Source organism: Silurus meridionalis, chromosome 1 (assembly GCF_014805685.1).
Source record: "Silurus meridionalis isolate SWU-2019-XX chromosome 1, ASM1480568v1, whole genome shotgun sequence".
Classification (NCBI taxonomy): domain Eukaryota; kingdom Metazoa; phylum Chordata; class Actinopteri; order Siluriformes; family Siluridae; genus Silurus; species Silurus meridionalis.
The window spans coordinates 13,346,981-13,368,008 of NC_060884.1; the positions used below are offsets into that span (position 1 = coordinate 13,346,981).

At 39.2% G+C, this 21,028-nt stretch overlaps 1 protein-coding gene across 2 annotated transcripts in view; it reads left to right on the top strand.

Moving 5' to 3' along the window:
• cacna2d2a (calcium channel, voltage-dependent, alpha 2/delta subunit 2a) overlaps positions 1 to 21,028 on the top strand; it is a 223,636-nt gene that overhangs the window by 118,136 nt on the left and 84,472 nt on the right. For both annotated transcript variants that reach the window (XM_046845532.1, XM_046845542.1), the window contains exon 5: positions 16,519 to 16,563. In XM_046845532.1, coding sequence (XP_046701488.1) covers positions 16,519 to 16,563 — 45 coding nt within the window. The remainder of the gene's footprint in view (positions 1 to 16,518; positions 16,564 to 21,028) is intronic.

Sequence of the window (21,028 nt, forward strand, 5' to 3'; positions counted from 1 at the left end):
GCAAGTCTATGTATTAATACTTTTTATTGGGTTTAGTTAGTAAATAAATCAGAAAGAGATCATTGACGCAGTACGGAGATTTCATCTGGTCTATTTCAGTGAATCTGAATATCATGAAAAGATGTTATGGGTATTTTTTGCACAAAATGACTAAACTCAGTCAAGTTAGTTCAGATTCAACACTCTAGTTTTTACAATATTTAACAGGATGAATTTATAGGTTCAGTTGAGCATGGCTTTCAGTAACTGTACAGCGAAAATACTACATTGAGGTTTCACACTAAGAATGAATATTCCAGTCATATGTGTTTCTTAAACTATTAACACAAAGTTGGAGGCACACAACTATTTAGGCTGAGGCTGAGGTAACATTCAATTTTTCCTTTACGTGAACTAGGAGACCGAAAACCTGTTCCAGCATGACAAACCGAGCTCCATGAGCATATTGTTTACATGGGTTAGAGTAAAATATTTTTAGTGTGGAGGAGGAAGTGGAAGTAAGAAGATCGTAGTTTAGTGGTTATTGGACGTTTGATCAGAACGTGTGTGTTTAAATCCCAACAGCACCAAGCTACCATGCCTTTGACCAGGGGCCTTGAGCAAAGCCTCAAACACTCATTTGCTTTTGATAAGGTTTGGATTCAAATCTGCCAAATGCCGTAAATTTAAATGTATATCTTGAGTGTCCTACTTTAGAGCTTTGACCTTAACCCTATTCAACACCTTTGGGATGCGTTGGAATGCTGACTACTCAGGCCTGGAATACACACTACCCTACTTACACACTACCCTACATCAGTACCTGATTTTACCAACACCCTTGTGATTGAATGTGCACAAATCTCCACAATCACACTCCAAATTTTAGTGGAACATCTTCCCAGAGAAGTGGGCAATATTATAACATCAAATGGAGATTAAATTGGGAATGGGTTTTTGAAAAAGCACATTTAAATCTTATTATCAGGTGTCCACAAGCTTTGTCCATATAGTGTATTCACAAATTTGTAGATTTCAGATGACATGTTGGCAGAACAGTAATGCTGGCTTCCTGGTGTTAATATTGTGTGAGAAATGTAGTCCATGGTCAGATTTACATGTAATTGAGACATGCCTATGCAAATATTTGAATTGTACTTAAGTCCATAGTTATATGTAAGGTCCTTAAACTGATGTTTAATTGTATTAGTTGACTCAATATTTGTGAGTAAAGCAATATTTCCAAATTAACATCAAAAAAAGTTGCAGAAACTCTTTTTCCAACCTCTTCAAGTTGAAGTTGAAGGAGCAAATGGAAGAACTGACAAACATAACAGAGGTGGATAGTGCAAGAGTCCAGTACTATTATCAGTGGATCCTTGCAGCTGATCATGTTTAAATCAATATAGTTGAAACAAAGCAGTGTGTTAAAACATTTTTTAGCTCACATTAGCTCACTCATTGCGTGTGTTGTTTATTTTTAAATATGAGCCCATGAGGTCAAAGACACGCAATCTTTTCATTATAAACATCACTTTAGTCTGAGGCCGCGGATGAGAACGTAGACGTGTAACTGCAGTAGAGTAAGTGCTTCATTTTGCACATCAACCTGTTTGATTAGACGTGTTAGGAGGCGAGGGAGCGAGAAGAAAGAAGGAAAGAAAGGAGGGAGAGAAAGCAAGGGATGGAACGAGAGCGGGAGGACGTGAGCTTTCCATCCGAATATGGCAGCTGCTGTATGTTTGAAATGCATTAGCACTAATAGCTGTGCCATTAGGGGAAAGACGAGAGGCACTCTACAGATGGGGAGAGTGAGTGAGAGAGAGAGAGAGAGAGAGAGAGAGAGAGAGAGAGAGAGAGAGAGAGATGGGAGAGTGATGGGAGAAGAAACCATCTTCCAGGCCATTTACTGTAATCATCATTCTCTAATCAATCAAACCTTTCATCATAAGTCAAGCATGCGTGTATGTGCTCACGCATTATTGTGAGAAAGCATGCAGTACATGCACTCTTTTATTTTTTTCTTTTTCTTTCTCGCACTGCATGTTCACGAGTACAATGCTCATGTGGCGTCTTCGTATTCTTTGCTCCCCGTCTCCGCACATCAATAGCTGCACAATAGATGACGATCTATAACAGTTCTTTCACACATGCCTCGTCTTATATCCTTCGTGTAGCTAAAGTTGTGTCTCATCAAGCATCTGCAGTTCAAACCCTAGCGGTCAGAAGAGGAACGGAAACCGGTAGCGAGAGTGCTGTTGCCCAGAGCAACTCAGCTCCAGTGTGTGTGTAATAAAGCTTTTGTTTGAGATAATTGGCTCTACAAAAAGGGTAAAAAAAAAAAAAAAAAAAAGGATGCCCTCTGTACTTGTCCCTCAACATGCGGAAAAATTCATCTTGAAGGGAAACCATTCAGGCGAAAACAAGAGGAGGTCTATTTTCAGGCTGTTAGCTGTCTTGCATTTTAAGCGTCTGTTCTTTCTTTGTTGATTTAATTATACAATCTGTCCTAAATTGAAAGTAAGTTTTAGATTGAAATCCAAAGAATGATTTCCGATTAGTATTGCCTTTGAGTTGGAGATGAATACGATTGCGATATATTTAGGCCCGAATGTCATTTGGCTTCAGCCTGACCATGGGCGGTATCGTCTAGGTTACAGAGAGACAGACTCCTACTAGTGCAGTAAGAAGCTGCCATTTCAGTGTGAATAGGTAATGACAGTCTTTATGTGCGGTATGAGAAAGTGTGCAAGATGTGTCCTACTAGAACAATTTGATGTTATATGAAAAGAGAAAGACAGACACACACACACACACACACACACACACACACACACACACACACACACACACACACACACACACAGTTGGGTCTGAGCATAATATCAAGGAAATCTACCACTTGTGATATACACACGTACATAGATCGACATAGACACACACACACTCACACACACCTGCTTTGCTGGCGAGCAGTTGCCTTGGTGACCTGTCTGGTTTGGTAATTTCAGCTTCCTGATTGCAGCCCTAGCTGTAATTTGCTAAAGTGTCTCTCCTTAAGGTTTCACAGACTGTACGTATCTCTCCTTCTTTTTCTGTCTTTCACTCATCAACACACATGTCCTTCAACTTTCTGAGACATAACAGAATCTTCAGAAAACTCCTTGTGTGGGAGACGTTTTCAAAAAACTTTTGCGTGGAATTAATAATTTCGAGGCAACCGTGCTAAATCGAAATGTGTGTAATGTAAGGGAGCGTTCGGAAACCGAGTAAAGAGATAACACTGCTCTCGTGTCTATCAGAGTTTATATGTAAATAACTCTACTAACTCAGACAGTTTGAGTTGAGTGCTTTTGACAGGGTTTGAGATCCAGTGCAGTTTGAATTCATGAATTCATGCTTTAGGCTCTACATACACTCTAAAAGATATAGAACGTCAACTTGCCCAATTTCAATTATGCATTTAACTGCCAGTTTGTAGTAGCGGAAAAAATAAAATAAACCAGGATTTGCTAGAAGACGTGAATCCAATTTTCTAATATGTTTGGAATATACAAGTTTAAGGTTTTCCTCTACTGACTTATACAATATATGATCATAATTTTGTAGACTGACCATCACACCAGTCCAATCCAAATTTGACTTCTCTATTGCTGTTATAAAAACATCCACTATTCTGTGAGTTTGACTGTAAGGATTTGTACTCATGTAGGCACTGATGTCAGCTACGAATGGTTTAGTGTGCAGTTAGCAGTTCAGTTTATCCCAAAGCTATTTGGTGATGCTGAGGTTAGGGGTCTGTTGAGGTCACTGAAGTTCTTGCCACTTTTTGGCAAACCATGCGCTTATAGAGCTCACTTAACGCTTATGAGTGTTGTCATGCTGGAACGTGCTCTGGCCACTTAGTTCCAGAGGAAAATTTGAAATCTACAGCATACAAGGGAATTCTTTACAAATGTGTGCCTCCAATATTTTTTACAATATTTTGAGGAAGAACCACATATGAATTTGATGGTCAGGTGTTTAGCTTTAGAATCCTGTATTCCTGAGTGTTGCTTCTTTTTAATATCGGCACTTCTGGTGCAATCTGGCAAAAAAAAAGAGATTTCAGGGACTAGTGTTTTGTCCAAAATATTACTACTACACAGGAATTAACATAATTTTTTTATTTTTAAATCTGGATAGAAAAAACCCAGACAACACTGTAAAAATGATCAAAAATAAAAGAGCAATTTGCACAATGAGACAAGTTACCAATCTTCCAAATCAGATTTAGGATTTTTGAGTATATGAGCTTCTCGAAGTCTCTATCTCTTGAGTTGGCACTACATTGAAAGAAAATTTTGGTTCTGTAAAGTGCTGGTGCTCTCTCTTGTGTAAAACTGCACCATCGATCCTTTCAAAGAAGCTAGGGGTGAGATCAATATGCCACCAAATCCACATAGCTACGCTCCAGAGGACAGCAGCCCATCTCATCACACACCAAAACCCCCATGAAGGACTCTTGTTTGTGCGTGTGTATAGGTGTGTGTGTGTCCAGCATTTGGTCCGGTTGGGGAGCATGTGGAGCGAGGAGATGGTATTAAGTGAAGTTATGGCTCTCAAACTGGTGGGGATAACACACACATTCACATTGCACTCTGACAGTTTTACTGAACTATTCAAGGGTATAGCAGATCGCTAGCGTTTTAAATTAAGGCCAAATTATGTGGCCTTGTTTCCACTGAATTTATTGTGAGATTATTTATTATATAGATACGTGCTTGGTGAGTACTTTTAGTATTTTTAGTACATTATACACAATAAAGACAATAATATAGGGACTTTTCCAGCCATACAGTATGTGGTCCTTCCCCAAACTGTTAGAACAAAAAGTGAAGCACATTTGCAGGATGCCTTTGGATGCAGTACCATTAAATTTTTCCTTCACTTACACTAGAATATACAGACCTGTTCCAGCATGACAATGCCCTTGCACCAAGCAAACTCCTTGAAGATATGATTTGCATGGGATGCATGAATTGGAACAATGGCTGCACCCCAGGTCTCCTCACTGTACATCAGTACCTGACTTTACTAATGCTCTTGTAGCTGAATGAGCACAAATCTCCACAACCACTCTCCAAAATCTAGTGGAGCATCTTACCAGAAGAGTGGAGGGTATTACAACAGCAAATGTGGACTGAATGCGGAATGGGATGTTCAAAAAGCACATATCAATATGATGGGCAGGTGTCCACAGACTTTTGTTAAATAAGATTCACAGCATAAAGTACATATGGATTTTACATGTTTGCCCACTGAGTGTTTTCTTACTTATATGTTAAGCTTTGTTTTTTATGCAGCAGCATGGATTCCATATTTAAACATTTAAATATTGCAGAATTTTATTGACCAGGAGAGAGTTCCAGCAATATCTTAATCTAAAAATTCTGCCAATCAGGAGTAATTGCATAAATCAATAAAGACTGATGCTGAATTTATTTGTGTTGATTTTGTTTTCGACTTTACCGAAAATATGCAGTCTAGTGAACTCTCTCACAGTCTTGCACACACTCACATTCTCCTCCTTCACACCAAACTATAATACCCATGATGCACTGCATTTAGATTGAACCCTAACACAAACTTGATGTTTTCCATCACTGGCTATCATGCAAATGTGATATAGTGTAGAATGATAATGGTATAATGTTATACATAGCTAAGTGTATAACGTGTATACATTCTCATCCTGGTGGGCATTGTATATATATCATCATGTATCATACAGTACAGTTTATCGTCCACTGGAAATCTCACTGTCATCTGTTTTTACTTGGTGTGTACTTAGATGCTCATGTTTTATACATTTTCTTTTCCTCCTTTGTCTCTATACCTCATGTGACTTTGGCCAACACCGGCTTCAAATAGGAGCTTGGGTCGATTTAGAGGGACAACGGTGCCTTTGGAGATTGGGAATGATTACGGGTTCGCAAATAACACGTTTCTTGCTGCCTGGTGCTGATTGTTGATTGGCCACTCTTAGGTCATCTCTGGAGAAGGGGGTGGCTGGACAAACTCTCCTTTAAAAAAGCCAAGAGGGGAAGAAGAAAGCATGGAGAGATGTGAAAAGGAACGAGTGGTCAGAGATATAAATCCTTTAATGCAAGAGCTATTTGCCTACTTCTGCATGCATAAAAGAGAAATGGGAGAGACAGTAATGCATCTCTACCACCCTGAAAGTGCTGACAGTTTTACTCTTTTGAACTCTTAACCATGGATGGCTGTGCTATCAATGCAATTTGAACTTCTGCCAATAGGATAGGGCAAATTCTTTTCAAATATTAGGCCTGGTGCTTATTTCATATTACACCTACACCTGCACATCAGAGTACTTCAAATATAAACTTTTACTTCTTATTACATAAAGCTAAAGACAGCTTTGCACCTCTCTGTCCCCCTGTAGCCCTACACAATACACCCGAATACAGAGCGACTTACAAAAGAGAGCTGCCGCTGCTCTCTCTTATGCCCGAATATCTCTCCCTCTTCTTCTGACTAGAATATCTTTAGCAGCCTAAGAAATTAGAAATTTTGATCAGGTTGTGAGTGCAAATCTCAGCACTACCAAGCTTGGGCCTTTAGTTGCTCAGCTGCTTAGTTGTGGATAATACGATAATCACAAGTCACTTTGGATTTGGACGCAATGAATGGAAATGTAATGAAAGGTTTACATCTAACTGCCATTATTGATACGCAATTGCTAACAAATTTCCAAATGTTATCCAATTTTCACCAGATTTCTTCAAATCATTTTGATACCCTGCTGCCCATTTGTCCATCTAGTTCTTTTGTCCTAGAGTTAGGGAATTCCAACACTGTTTGTGGTCTATACCATACACCAAGTATGAAAATTCAGATCATTTTTAAAGCCCTTTGCCTCGAGTTATATCTCTGCTTAGATGTTTAGTGCATCTGTGATTGTACAGCTCATCATGATTGTGCAGCTGGGTGTCAAAAATTCAGCTTACACTTTAATAATTGTAATGTTTGAAATTATAACTTATTATTATTATTGCAATGTGATATATTTCCAATTTATTGACATATTTTTCCCCTTCAGTTGTTTTGTGAATTAGTTTTTAGTCTGCAGTAGTAGCCTGAACCTCATCAAGCAGAGGTGTGTGTGTGTGTGTGTGTGTGTGTGTGTGTGTGTGTGTGTGTGTGAATGCGTGTGTTCTTTGAGGAACTCACACAGCGAACCCCGTTCTTCACCTTGAAATTTGCACTGCTTATTTTAGCCTTTTAATCTAGCCGTGTTGCTGCTTATCAGCATTCAAATGAACATCTGCATGTAGCTCAAGTGCTCTGTAATCGTTTAAAAGCCCTGGGATTAGGAACGCCTGCTGATGAGCAAGCCGCACCCTAGGGCTCCCATCATGCACTCTGTTCCGGTGGGTCTGGAAGCCATGAAAAGACAGGCATTACTACAGGTGGCTTTAAAAGACTTTAAGGCAGCTTAATAGCACACAGGATATAGATGCTGTAATTTCATTTATGATCTTTCAGAAAGGCATTTTTGGGGTTTCTCTAATTTAAATGGCCTTTGGTTATGAGCAACCATTTTCGCATCTCACCGTCAAAAAAAACGAACGCCTTAGAAACTAGGTTTATAAGAAACGGACTGCTGAAAGGAAGACGTATGTTCTTCCAGCTGTGTGAAGTATTTTCATTTAATTGTTTACTTCAAAGAAATAAAAGTCGACTGAATAATCCTGAATATTCTCCAAAAGGGCTGAGGAGAAAATTACAATAATAATGAGAAATCACAATTACTGCTAACATGGACGGTGTTTTTTTGTTTTTCCGTCGTTAAGAATTGCTTCATCAGACTAACAGCTGCTGTTTTAAACAAATGATTGCCCATGTTTTCAAAGCACTTTTGTGTGAATTGCTCCCTGGGGACTATTATATATTATATTTAATATATTGCAAGATGATTTGCAGGTTTAGATATTTCTCATTCTTTAAGAAATCTTAGATTCTCATGGAATACATCTCAGGAATCGTGTTTTAATGTCACAGACTATTAAACCATTATTTAGAGATTTGTTGTCACTTTCTTCGCTAATCATTTCATAACCTACTGTACTGTACATACATTTTAGTATCATATCAGTTTCATATCATTTATACAATAAACCTTTCTAGAATTTTTAGCTGGTTGCTGTAATTAAGTAATTTTTATTAACCTAAATTACCACAGTGTATATGGACAAAGTTGTGTGGACTTTTGATGAACATCCTATAGCCTCCACACTTCTGGGAGAATGTTCCACTAGATTTTGGAGTGTGGATGTGATTTGTGCTCATTCAGACACAAGTGTGTTAGTGAAGGAGGGTGAGGAGACCTGGGGTGCAGTCAGCATGCAGATTCATCCCAGAGCTCTATTGCAGACATCTGAATTTAAGATTTTTTACTCCAACACATGTTAAGCATATCTGCATTAATTCGCCTTGTTCATGAGGACATTGTCACACAGGAACAGGTTTGGGCTTCCTAGTTCATTAGAAAAGAAAATGTCTATATATGGCTATAAATGTCTGGTGTCCCAATACTTTTGGCCACATCATGTATTTTATTGGAGCATTGTCATTTTGGGGAATGTTTACTTAACTACATTTTAACATGAACTATTTTAACCTAACTATTTATTTAATAATAATTAAATAATAATATTCAAGCAAGTGGTTTGTACCACTAAGTTCTCCTTATTTCTCTCAGTGTGTTTGCTCTTGGTTTTTTTAGTTTCCTCCCCCTTTCTAAAAGCATGAGTGGCTAGGCAATGGGAAACTGCCCGTTGATGTAATAGTGTGTGCGTTCGAGTTGTTTCATGCATTGGATTGTCATCCCATTCGGGTTGAATTCTCTCACTTAGCATGTAGTGTTTCTTGGATACTCTCCTGAAGCTCTTGATAATGCTAATTGCTATCAACATTATCATTGTTGCAAATGATCGTCACAGGTTCCATGATGTGAAACTGGATAACTGGGAAAGAAAGAAAATAGCATGTGTAATGTACGTGTTTTAGCAGAATCTAGTGCAAGCCATTTAATTAGCAAGCAATGAAAGACAATGTGGAAGAAATCTAGATTGTATTTCCGGGTGGGTGAGACTTTTTTTTTTTTTTTTTTTTATGGTGGCTGGTTTTATCAGCAACATCTTTCATTTGGTTTATGCAAAGCTGATGTTCAATAAACAAACATCTTGATGCTGCAGTCAGGAATGGAGGACTCTGCTTCCATAAAAGCATTCAAGAAAATGGGGTTGATGAAAGAAATAAAAAGCAGAGCAGTAGAGATTTAAGACTTTGTATTAATGATCTCAGGGTCAGTGGTTAAAGCCCCAGCACCTTCAAGCTGCTACTGTTGGGCCCTTGATTAAGGCCTTTAACCCTCTCTGCTGTATCATGGCTGACCTTGTGGTCTGACCCAAACTTCCTAAAAGCAATTCACTTTAAGTATATGTGACAAGTAAAGGCTAAGAAAAACCTCTTAGAAAGGAGGTTGTATGTATTTCATTCTATCTGTGCAGGTACAGATGTAAAAGGCCAAATGTAGCACTTGCAATTGAAATTGTACAGTGAATCATACAGTGATGTTTTCCATGTCAGAGGGGTAAAGACGTTGCTGCAGTTCAGTCAAAGCGATTACTACAAATGATTCATGTACAGTTTGAGTTTACAGGAAGAAATACGGTCACATTTGATTTCAGGTTGTCTTTTAAGGTCACTTTATTAAGTGTCTCTGTAGTTTCTGTGTAGGATTGCTCACTTGATGTTGGTCACTTGGACTGGCCATCTTGACCTTTATAAATCAGGACAGTGTTTTCGAAAGTGTAAATAAGTGCGTTAGCGTCTATTTCTTGTTTTTCTTTACGGTGGTCAACTTACTACTCACAGCAAAATCCATGTGTAACTGACCTCATTCTCATCACTTGATCACTGTTTCCTTCATTTTTTTATTCAAACCATCCCTGACACCTTGGATATTTCACCAGCTAAAGTGGTACATCCCTCTCTGCTTGTCCAGCTTCAGTGGCTCTAGGACAATAATGGCAATATTTCTGCTCCATAACCCCATTACCCAGCATGCTCCCCTCTTCTCTTTTTCTCTCTCAACCAGTACACTCACCTCTCCTTATTTTATGGAAGCTCCCAGCTCTTTGCTAGATCCCTTTCCCCATCCGGGACTTGTGTCTTCTTTTTTCCAGCTCCAGTTCTGACCCTTGCGCTACTCTCAGCCCTGCAAGCAGCTGCAGTCCTAGTTTTAGCTGCAGTGAGTGCCACCATCACTTTTCATGACACAAAACACACTGTAATACGCTCCAGATTTATCACCACATCCAATTCTTATAAATGCACTAGAAAAACAATGAGCATTCAGCTTGGATTATAGTTTTGCACATACAGTGAGGAAAATAAGTATTTGAACACCCTGCTATTTTGCAAGTTCTCCCACTTAGAAATCATGGAGGGGTCTGAAATTGTCATCGTAGGTGCATTTCCACTGTGAGAAACATAATCTAAAAAAAAAATCCAGAAATCACAATGTATGATTTTTAAACTATTTATTTGTATGATACAGCTGCAAATAAGTATTTGAACACCTGAGAAAGTCAATGTTAATATTTGGTACAGTAGCCTTTGTTTCCTGTAGTTTTTCACCAGGATTGCACACACTGCTGGAGGGATTTTGGCCCACTCCTCCACATAGATTTTCTCTAGATCAGTCAGGTTTCTGGCCTGTCGCTGAGAAACACGGAGTTTGAGCTTCCTCCAAAGATTCTCTATTGGGTTTAGGTCTGAAGACTGGCTAGGCCACGCCAGAACCTTGATTTGCTTCTTACAGAGCCACTCCTTGGTTATCCTGGTTGTGTGCTTCGGGTCATTGTCATGTTGGAAGACCCAGCCTCGACCCATCTTCGATGCTCTAACTGAAGGAAGGAGCTTGTTCCCCAAAATCTCGCAATACATTGCCCCAGTCATCCTCTCCTTAATACAGTGCAGTCGCCCTGTCCCATGTGCAGAAAAACACCCCCAAAGCATGATGCTACCACCCCCATGCTTCACAGTAGGGATGGTGTTCTTGGGATGGTACTCATCATTCTTCTTCCTCCAAACACGTTTAGTGGAATTATGACCCAAAAGTTCTATTTTGGTCTCATCTGACCACATGAGTTTCTCCCATGACTCCTCTGGATCATCCAAATGGTCATTGGCAAACTTAAGACTTGCCTGGACATGTGCTGGTTCAAGCAGGGGAACCTTCCATGCCATGCATGATTTCAAACTATGACGTCTTAGTGTATTACCAACAGTAACCTTGGAAACGGTGGTCCCAGCTCTTTTCAGGTCATTGACCAGCTCCTCCCGTGTAGTTCTGGGCTGATTTCTCACCTTCCTTAGGATCATTGAGACCCCACGAGGTGAGATCTTGCATGGAGCCCCAGTCCGAGGGAGATTGACAGTCATGTTTAGCTTCTTCCATTTTCTAATGATTGCTCCAACAGTGGACCTTTTTTTACCAAGCTGCTTGGCAAATTTTTCCATAGCCCTTTCCAGCCTTGTGGAGGTGTACAGTTTTGTCTCTAGTGTCTTTGGACAGCTCTTTGGTCTTGGCCATGTTAGTAGTTGGATTCTTACTGATTGTATGGGGTGGACAGGTGTCTTTATGCAGCTAACGACCTCAAACAGGTGCATCTAATTTAGGATAATAAATGTAGTGGAGGTGGACATTTTAAAGGCAGACTAACAGGTCTTTGAGGGTCAGAATTCTAGCTGATAGACAGGTGTTCAAATACTTATTTGCAGCTGTATCATACAAATAAATAGTTTAAAAATCATATATTGTGATTTCTGGATTTTTTTTTTAGATTATGTTTCTCACAGTGGACATGCACCTACGATGACAATTTCAGACCCCTCCATGATTTCTAAGTGGGAGAACTTGCAAAATAGCAGGGTGTTCAAATACCTATTTTCCTCACTGTATCTCTAAATAGGCTTATCAATGATTTGAAATGTTCAACAATATAAATCTGAATCTAAAAGTTTGAATGTGGTTTATCTCAGTTTGACCATGATCTTTGCTCTGGATTAGATGACGGATCAAGGACAGGGGAGTGTGGTGACTGAGTGGCAGCCCTGTGTCTCTGTTATCTCAAACACCCTCCTCCTCCTCCCCCATTCTCATTCAGCCTCACTCTCTGGCCAGTCTATGGCCTAATGAAGAGCAGCAAATGAAATGTGTGATTGTGTTTGATAGGAAGTCGGTTTCCATTAAAGGGCCATTGTACATTCTGTGATGGAGATCTCTAGAGTCCGAGTGCCTGGAGAGAGTCTCAGAAATAGAGTGCTGAACTAAATCAGCAAGGTCTTGAAATGGGAATGGATTAACGACAAAGAAGTTATTCTGAAATACATATAAGATGCGCACAACAAGGAAAACACGGTGTTGCTTATTTGCATTGTGGACACCACATGAAACAACAAAAAACCCCACTGTGCTGTTATTTTACATGTGCTTGAACTTTTTTTACACATATTATCACGGCAGAAAGAGCTGGATATTATGCCTGTATGTTTTGTTCGAATAGTGTTTGTTTAATCGCACACAAAATGTCACCAAACTGTGTTTGATATCTAGATTTAGGCTTAGAGCTTGAAGCTGCACGTGTTCCACAGTGTGACCTTTAAGAGCATTGATGCTGCAAAAAGTATACGTAAAACTAACACGTACACTCACCTCTCATATAGATCACTCATGTCACAAAAAAGAAAAGTCTGAACTAGAACAGGACCAACTGGGACAGCTCATTAAACCCAATTCCTTTGTGGAGAATCTACAGACAGATCAGATCAGGACACATGGGGAGTGTGTGTCATGTAATTATAAATTAATTAATGTGTGTCTGAGTGAGATATAGATGTAAAGTCAAAGCTGTCTCCACGGATAACACCGAGACCATTTGCCATTTAAATGCCAAAATGTCCTGACATATAAAAGAAGAGCTGTGTGGATGGACACAAATTGTCACAGTATATATATTTTTTGTGTGTGTGTTAGGGTAGTGTGCAGATATACTTACAAGAACTTTTTGTAATAGTTTATCAAATAAGTATATAAAAATACTTTTGGATAATAATACCACAATTGTACCATATTTAGAGATTTGTAGTATGTGTATTTTATGTTTAATCAATGCATGTAGGACAATGCAAAGCACAGCTTCAGCAGGTTACTTTGCCAGGGCATGAACAAACAGTGTGTGTGTGTGTGTGTGTGTGTGTGTGTGTGTGTGGTGGGGGAGTGGGTGGAAGTGGTCAGAGTGTCTATACAAGTAAGAGGAAGTGGTCAGAATAAAGGTACAAGTGAGTGGAAGTGGAGGGGGTTACTTGTAAAAGTAAGTGGGAGTGGTGGGGGTAGTTGTAAGAGTGAGTGGGAGTGGTCAGAGTGTCTGTACAAGTAAGTGGGAGTGGTCAGAGTGAATGTACAAGTGAGTGGGAGTGATGGGGTTAGTTGTAAGAGTGGGTGGGCGTGGTTGGGTAGTTTTAAGAGTGAGTGGGAGCAGTGGGGTAATTGTAAGAGTGAGTGGGAGTAGTCAGAGTGTCTGTACAAATGAGTGGGAGTGGTGGGGGTAGTTGTAAGAGTGAGTGGGAGTGGTGGGGTAGTTGTAAGATTGAGTGCGAGTTGCCCGAATGAATGTACAAGTGAGTGGAGGTGTCAGTACGTGTGGATGGGAGAGGTCAGATGCCTCAGTTGCGGATGGACAGTAATATTCTACACTAAAATGCAATGCTTAGTATGAGAGAGAAATATTTTGATGTGCAGTGTCTAAGACAGTAGTCAGCACAACAGTTTTACCTAGAGGACCAAAGTCAGAACACATACACACAAACAAAACCACACACACACACAGACGCACACACACACAAACTGCAGGCCACTGCCCTCTCGAGCAATATTCTGCTGCCAGACAAATGCTATTAATAGCAAACTTACCCATCCTCTCCTAACTCTCACTGGCTCTCTCTCTCTTTCGCTCTCTGCCGAACACACAAAACATCTTGCAGCTCTTATTTATCTCTTATTCTTCCTTTTTACCAAGCTCTCTTGTTTGTCCCTCCCAACAAATTCACATGTGCTGTCTCTTTCTCTTCCACTCTCTTCTCTTCTCTCTCTTCCTTCATAATTTTCCTTCTCATATTAATCGACTGTCTACATCTATTTTTTTTTGTGACCTCCTTGCTTTCTCTATTCTTCTGCCTCTCTCTCTCTCTCTCTCTCTCTCTCTCTCTCTCTCTCTCTCTTTCTTTCTTTCTTTCTTTCTTTCTTTCTTTCTTTCTTTCTTTCTTTCTTTCTTTCTTTCTCTCAGGTGAAGTGAATAACATTTTGTCTCGTTACAGTGGTACCAGTCAAGGGCTGGGTTATATTGCACAGCTAGTGAACAGCCAGTTTTTTAATGATGATGTGATGAAAGAAGAAAAATTGGCAAAGTGTAAGGATCTGAGTGATTTTGAAAAGGGTTTCAGAGTATTTACATAAAGACAGGTAATGTGAAGTGTTCCTGGTATGCAGTGGTTAGTAGGAAGGTCATTGGCATCAGGAGGGGGTTTGAGAAGGAGACAAGCAGGTGGAGGCAGTGTGATGCTTTGGGCAATGTTCTTGTGGGAAACCTTGGATCTTGGCATTTATGTGGATTTACACCCCTTCAAAGCAAGAGCAGTGGCTTCTTTAGGCATGGTAATTCACTCAGATACACTGCTAAAATAGTTTGAGGAACATGACGGAGAGTTCAGAGTGTTTGCTTGGCCTCCAAATTATACCTATCTTAATCTGACCTGGCATCTGAGTTATATGCTGGACAAATAAGTCTGATCAATGGAAGCCCCACTTTGCCACTTAGTGGATCTTCTGCTAATGTGCTGGTGCCAGAAACCACAGAGGATTTGTAGAGGAGGACCTGAAGGAAAAGCGTTTTTTTGGTGCCAAATGGGTGTTACACTATATTAGACAGGTGGATTTATTGTTATAGATGTAGACTGTGCATTTTTTAGTCTAAGGAAGCAGCTTTGTGTGTCTGTGTGTGTGTCTCTGTGTTGTGGATCAATCGATAGATTTGTCAGAGTTGCAGATTGCTGAGTTTTCTTTCAGCCATTACGATCATCTCAGTGCCAGTTGTCATCACAGAAACTGGGTCTTGCTGTGTTAGCTTTGGCAGCTCGAAGAGTAGCTGGAGCGCGGCCAAAAGTAAAAGAGGACGGGGGAGACAGGGTAAAAAAATAGAGAGATAGCAAGGGGAGAATGAAAGAGAGTGGTGCAGGCATAATAAAAGAAGTGACACTCAGATACTACACTTAGGCATCCAGCGCTCTATTGCCCTTGAGAGCCTGTCGTCTTTCAGGACATGAAGAAGACATGAGTAGAGGAGAGAAGGAGGAGAAGAGATACAGGCTGCCTGCAGAGATCCGACAGCAGGGAGTCTCAGCGTGTGACTGTGGTGGCATTAGACGAGATGGATATGCTGCTCTCAACCTCTGTTTAAACTTCATTAAACAATACACATTACTCCTCACAATAGAGTTAAGTAGCATGGCAGTTGTGTGCTATATTTAGAGTTTAGATTCCAAACACAGGCCCAGAAGCTGGAAAGACACTCTGGAATCAGAGGAAAAAAACATTCTGTTCTTGTTGATTCACTTGGACATTTTGTACTAATTACTGCAGAAATGATGTCAAGGACATTTTAGAGGAAAGAACGAATGTTAGCTGGTGTGTTCTGGTGAATTCCACAATCTTCAGGACATTTCAGGACAGATTCAACAATAAGGGAATAATGGCATGGTTTCATTTTCACGTCATTGGGATTGTGGTTTAAATCACACTAGGTGGTATTACTTTGAATAATTTTAATTTGATTGCAATAAATTGTTCAAATTAAACCATATATTGAAGCACGAACGCATTATCAGGAATGATGCAGGCCTCCACCAGAAAATAATAATGCTTGTTGTCTGTTTCTAGTAGTGAAAGTTAATTGGCATCGTTTAATATCAAATTACATACCGAAATGTCATCCATGATGCAATTGTAGTAATTTCCAGGAAAGCTGTGTGGGCTGGTATATTTCTTCTTTAACCCCAAGCATTTTGTAAAGCGTTCTGTCTATGTCTAACCTCTAATCTGTTTAACAATAATGAATCTCCCCGAATCACACCAACTGACAAACAACATAAAAGACAGATCAACATTTCTGTCTCCAAAGTAAGGCCTGAGGACAGGGTCATTAATACATTGCTTTGATTATCCATTAGCAAGCAATGAATGTGTGGTGGGGAAATAAACACAATTTGTATATTTGTATCAGACATTTGCAAAAGAAAGATTCAGAAATTGGATTGGTTAGAAATAGATTCAAATGGGCTGAACATTTATATTCATATTCCAATGTGACAATGACTATATATGTTCTGTTTGTCTTTTTTTGTTTTTAGGCGAGCGCAATAGAGTACTACGACTCCAAGGCCGAGTTTGAATATGTAAGTGGCATTTCTGTTTTGCATTTTGAGAATTTTTGCTTAATTGCTCTCATGCTGATTTTTATGTAAAATGTGTACTGCAGAAAGACACTAAGGTCTGAACTATTGCATTAGGTGGGCTGTTTTTCTGAAAAAAAAAAATTTGGGAAATCTAATCCTGCAGCAGATCTTTAATTCTTTTTAATGGCAGACTGGGATTCTCTGTGCTGCTATGCTTGAAAGTTCTATACAGGGACAAAGTCCAAAACATAGATAAAGTAAGGGCCTACAAAATACAGAACCTACTTCATCAGTGGAATTGGCAAGAACTTAGAAAAAAAAGCATAGGCTGATATTCAGGTGCTTTGCTTTCCTCCTGCTGGCACTAGTAGGTGGTGTAATTTCCCTGGCTTGTGTGACAGAACCTGCTGGACATGAAACCTTCATAATGTGCACAGGGGGAAACATGGTCCCAATAGTTGTTATAGTAACTCAGGATTTCCAGACACTGGTATTGGCAAGACTTCATAAATATAGCTTTATATGCTCTTCAACTAGAAAGGAACCTGAAAATAGAGAGTGAGAATCTAAACAAATAGTCAGCGGAGGAGAACTTCTTTTGGTAAGAAGATTTTAAGTCATGAGCTGGCGAGACAATTAGCGCAACAACGCATTTACCTGGTGGCATTTCTTTTCTGTACATGAAAGGTCACAGCCATTTTCTCCCAATACAGCCAGTGCTGATTGATGTATCATTGCTAAGAAAGGATTCCAGAAGTCAGTCGACCACAAAATGCAGGACATGACTGAAGGTGAGAGAGAAGAAGGGAGTCAGAGGGAGAGACAGCGGAATCATAAATCAAAGAGGTTTTTTTTTGTTTGCAGGGCAGGTATGTGATTAATGGCTAGCTACTTTAGGGGCTGTCAGCATCCCTAATTGGAAGACATCACTCATCATAAAGGAGGCCAAGAGGACACCCCCCTGACACACCCTTTTGACCCCTATCTTGCCCCTACTGGCCTAAGAAACAAGGGGATGTAGGGCACAAAGTTAACTCTCATACAAATGTGCACTACTCACATACACACACCTTTGGCTTAGTTTTTAAAAATCTCTCCAACTCTACTAACAGTGATTTACTTCCTCCTCCTAAAACCACTCACACATCCCCCAGCCTAGCACTTTCTGTTAATATCTGAGCTTTATTAAAGAGTCTTTTTGTTCAAGGCACAATAATGTTTTTAAGTTCCTGTATTTTTTTTTTCAAATATTGAATAATAAATTGCTTGATGGTTCCCAAAAAAAAAAGGGGAAAAAAGCATAAAAGCACCTACAATTTCACCCTCATCAAGAAATCCATACTGTATAAATATGAAAATAGAAAAGCATTTCCAACTCTATGGCTCATATTCAGAGTTGGCGACAAAAGTTACATCAATATTTATGCAGGGAAAGCTTCATGTATTCAGAGACTGGATACACACGTGAAAGGCAATTTTCTGAGTGCCAATTTCAGATTGCCTGTGTGTTGTTTACACCTTTGTGGTTGCCAGATCTTTCTTGAGTAGACACGACCAAGAAAAAATATCCTGGGAAAAAATATCAGCGCTAGAAAATTTTAGTTTGTAGACTGTGTGCACAAGAAGTCTATCATCGTCTATGTTTTTATGTTTTTAATTTATTATTTTTAATTCTCAAATTAATAAAATAATTATTTCTTGTATAAAGAATATATATGTACAATGTGAAGGATAAGCTGAATTACCATTGCTACATTTTCTAAACATTGTTTATAATTTTGATCCCAAAAAAACTTTGTAAAATTAGCAGTAGCAGTAGTGTCATAATTATGTGTTATATTTATGTTTACCCTCAAATAGAACTCCATAGATAATATACACTTTATTAAAAAAAAAAAAAGTATTTGGTTACTTGTCTTTTCCAGCCATATGTAGTTCTTTCCCCAAATGTTACTACAAAGTTGGAGGCAGACAATTGTATAGGAAGTCTTTGGATGCAGTAGCATTCAATTTGCAGTTCTCTTTTTTTAAGGCTCCCTTCTTCTCTACCCATAACTCCACTTGTCTGTCCCCTTTTTCAGTTGTCTGAATAAAGCCTGTAGTTTTCATCCCTCCAGTCCTATAACTCCATAATTAGCTGGTCTAATGAGAATTCATGGGCAGATGTTGGGTTTTCCCAGAAGCATCTTGAGGTTTTCTGAGATTGATGGCTCACGCATTGCTTCGAGCATTGAGATGCGCTCTAGTTACATGTTGGCTTTTCTTTGCCATTTAAATGCTGGATGATTGCTACTTTTTATACCTGACAGTCACAATCATACAGCTGGATAAAATGATGCGAGATGACAGGCATTAATAGGAAAGCAAAGGGATATTTCACAGTGGTGTTATTAAGCTCCCTATAATCAAAACATAAATGAAGACCTCCTTCTCTTGCTCCTCCTCTCTTCCACACAAACAAACCTGCAGCTGCTAGAGACTTAATGTAGATCAAGTGTTGTCCTATGTAGCTTTACATTCAACTGAGAATAAGAGATCAGGTCTAGACATTGGAGATACAAAACCCTCGACTATCTTACTGATGTAATCATGTAGATGGTGTAGGGGAAGTGCTTTGTGCTTGCTCTTACCAAAGATTTCTAAACGGTTATTATAATGGACAGGGATGTCTAATGGTATGAGATGGGCTCTCAGCAGAAACAAATGCCTTCATACTCCATGTCTGGCCAGGAAACAAGGCCTAATTTGTTCCAAGCGATATGGTGGTTATGATTGCAAAGCCAGGGGAGACACAGAATAATGGGTTAATGCATGGGATGTTGAAATTATATTCTTTGCAGTTCCCGAGTCAATCAGGGCTGGAGCAGGGGGAATTTCTGGCAATCCAGAAAAACAAACAACTAGAAAGTAGAAGATATGAAACTCAAACATGCTGCTCACCATGTTATTGCATGAATGAATCATGGATGACTGGATTGGCCTGCCTCTATTTTGGGATTTTCTAGAGGAGGTTATTCATCCAGAATATAGGCAAGTTTATTAACAAGCTAGTGATAAACCAGTTTGGTGACTAAAACTGATTTTAGACCCTTTTTTAGCCTGAGCAAGAGCTGCTAACACTACTGGTAGCCAGGGTATAATACATTTTTAGCAGCTAAATATGACCATTAATATAGTGACAAAAGACTTTCACTCCTGGGCTCAAGGGTAATTGAGTACATATTTCACAAACTTTACTCTGACTCTGAGACTTGTGTCCTTTCATTACATGCAAAAAAATGTTCAAATAAAAAAAGTTAAAAAAAACTATAATCACATTACGGTTTTCCTAAAGATTTATATGAATGCAAAACAGGTTCAGTTTGAGGTCCAATGAACTTTCTCTTGGATGAGAAAAAGAAAAGCCATGTAGTAATTCTTGGAACATTTGGAGCAAGGGAAGTGAGCTACTGCATCTAGCTGGCAAATTTCTCTGCTAAGATTCAAAGAGCTTTTATATTTGTTATTGGTCTAAAAGTCTTCTCTGAATAACCCCACTTTCTGAATCTTAAATGTGTCAGCTTGTCTCAGACAGCAAACTAAGCAAATACAACTTCAGGTTAAACCTTCCAAAGATGAGGGTTATTTAAACAAAGGCAGCAAGGTTGTAGTAAACAAAAGAGTAATCTTTAAAAGCCATGGAACGGGGAATGACCAGAGTGACTGAGCAAAAGAGGCAAAACAGAAGAATAAATCGAGAGCAGCCAAGGCAAAGACCATGCACCACGCACAGTAAACAAACTGACAAACACACAGTTCAGGCGTAATTATGTTGATATCGAGCATGCACAAATCTTAGCAAAGAAGCATTGGAAACCTTAATTTGAGATTATGGAACATATTGACAGTTGATGCAGATTCGTCAGCTGTGCGTTCATTATACAAATTCCAATTTTTTTAATAAAAAGTGCTCTGTTGATTTTAGGTCTGGTGAGGCCACTAAGATAACAGTTGTACTTATTTTATTAAATACGCATTTAATGCCATTATTAGGTGAAAATATTGTGGCCATAAATGGATGCACATGGTCAGAAACACCGCTCAGGCTGTGGCAATCATGCTAAATTGGTGTAAGTAGTGTAAATGTGTGAAGTGGGTGGAAATAGAGGCTGAAGATTCAGGGAGCTGGAGTAGTTTTAATACAGTATATTCTTATTTAATACATGATATCTATAAAACTTTGACTTGTCTTTCTCTGTGATGGAAACAGTATCAGTGATTTGGAACCTGAAAGTAACTAGGATTAAAATGCTGCTTCTTGCATTCACACCCGGATGTCTTTTCGTTTGAATTATTATGCCCCATATTAGAGACATTCACATTATGCAAAAAAAAATAAAAAATCTATTTGAATTAGGACACCTATATTTATCACTGGGCAGACACAGAACTATACACAAGTCTTATTCACACCTCTTTCACACAT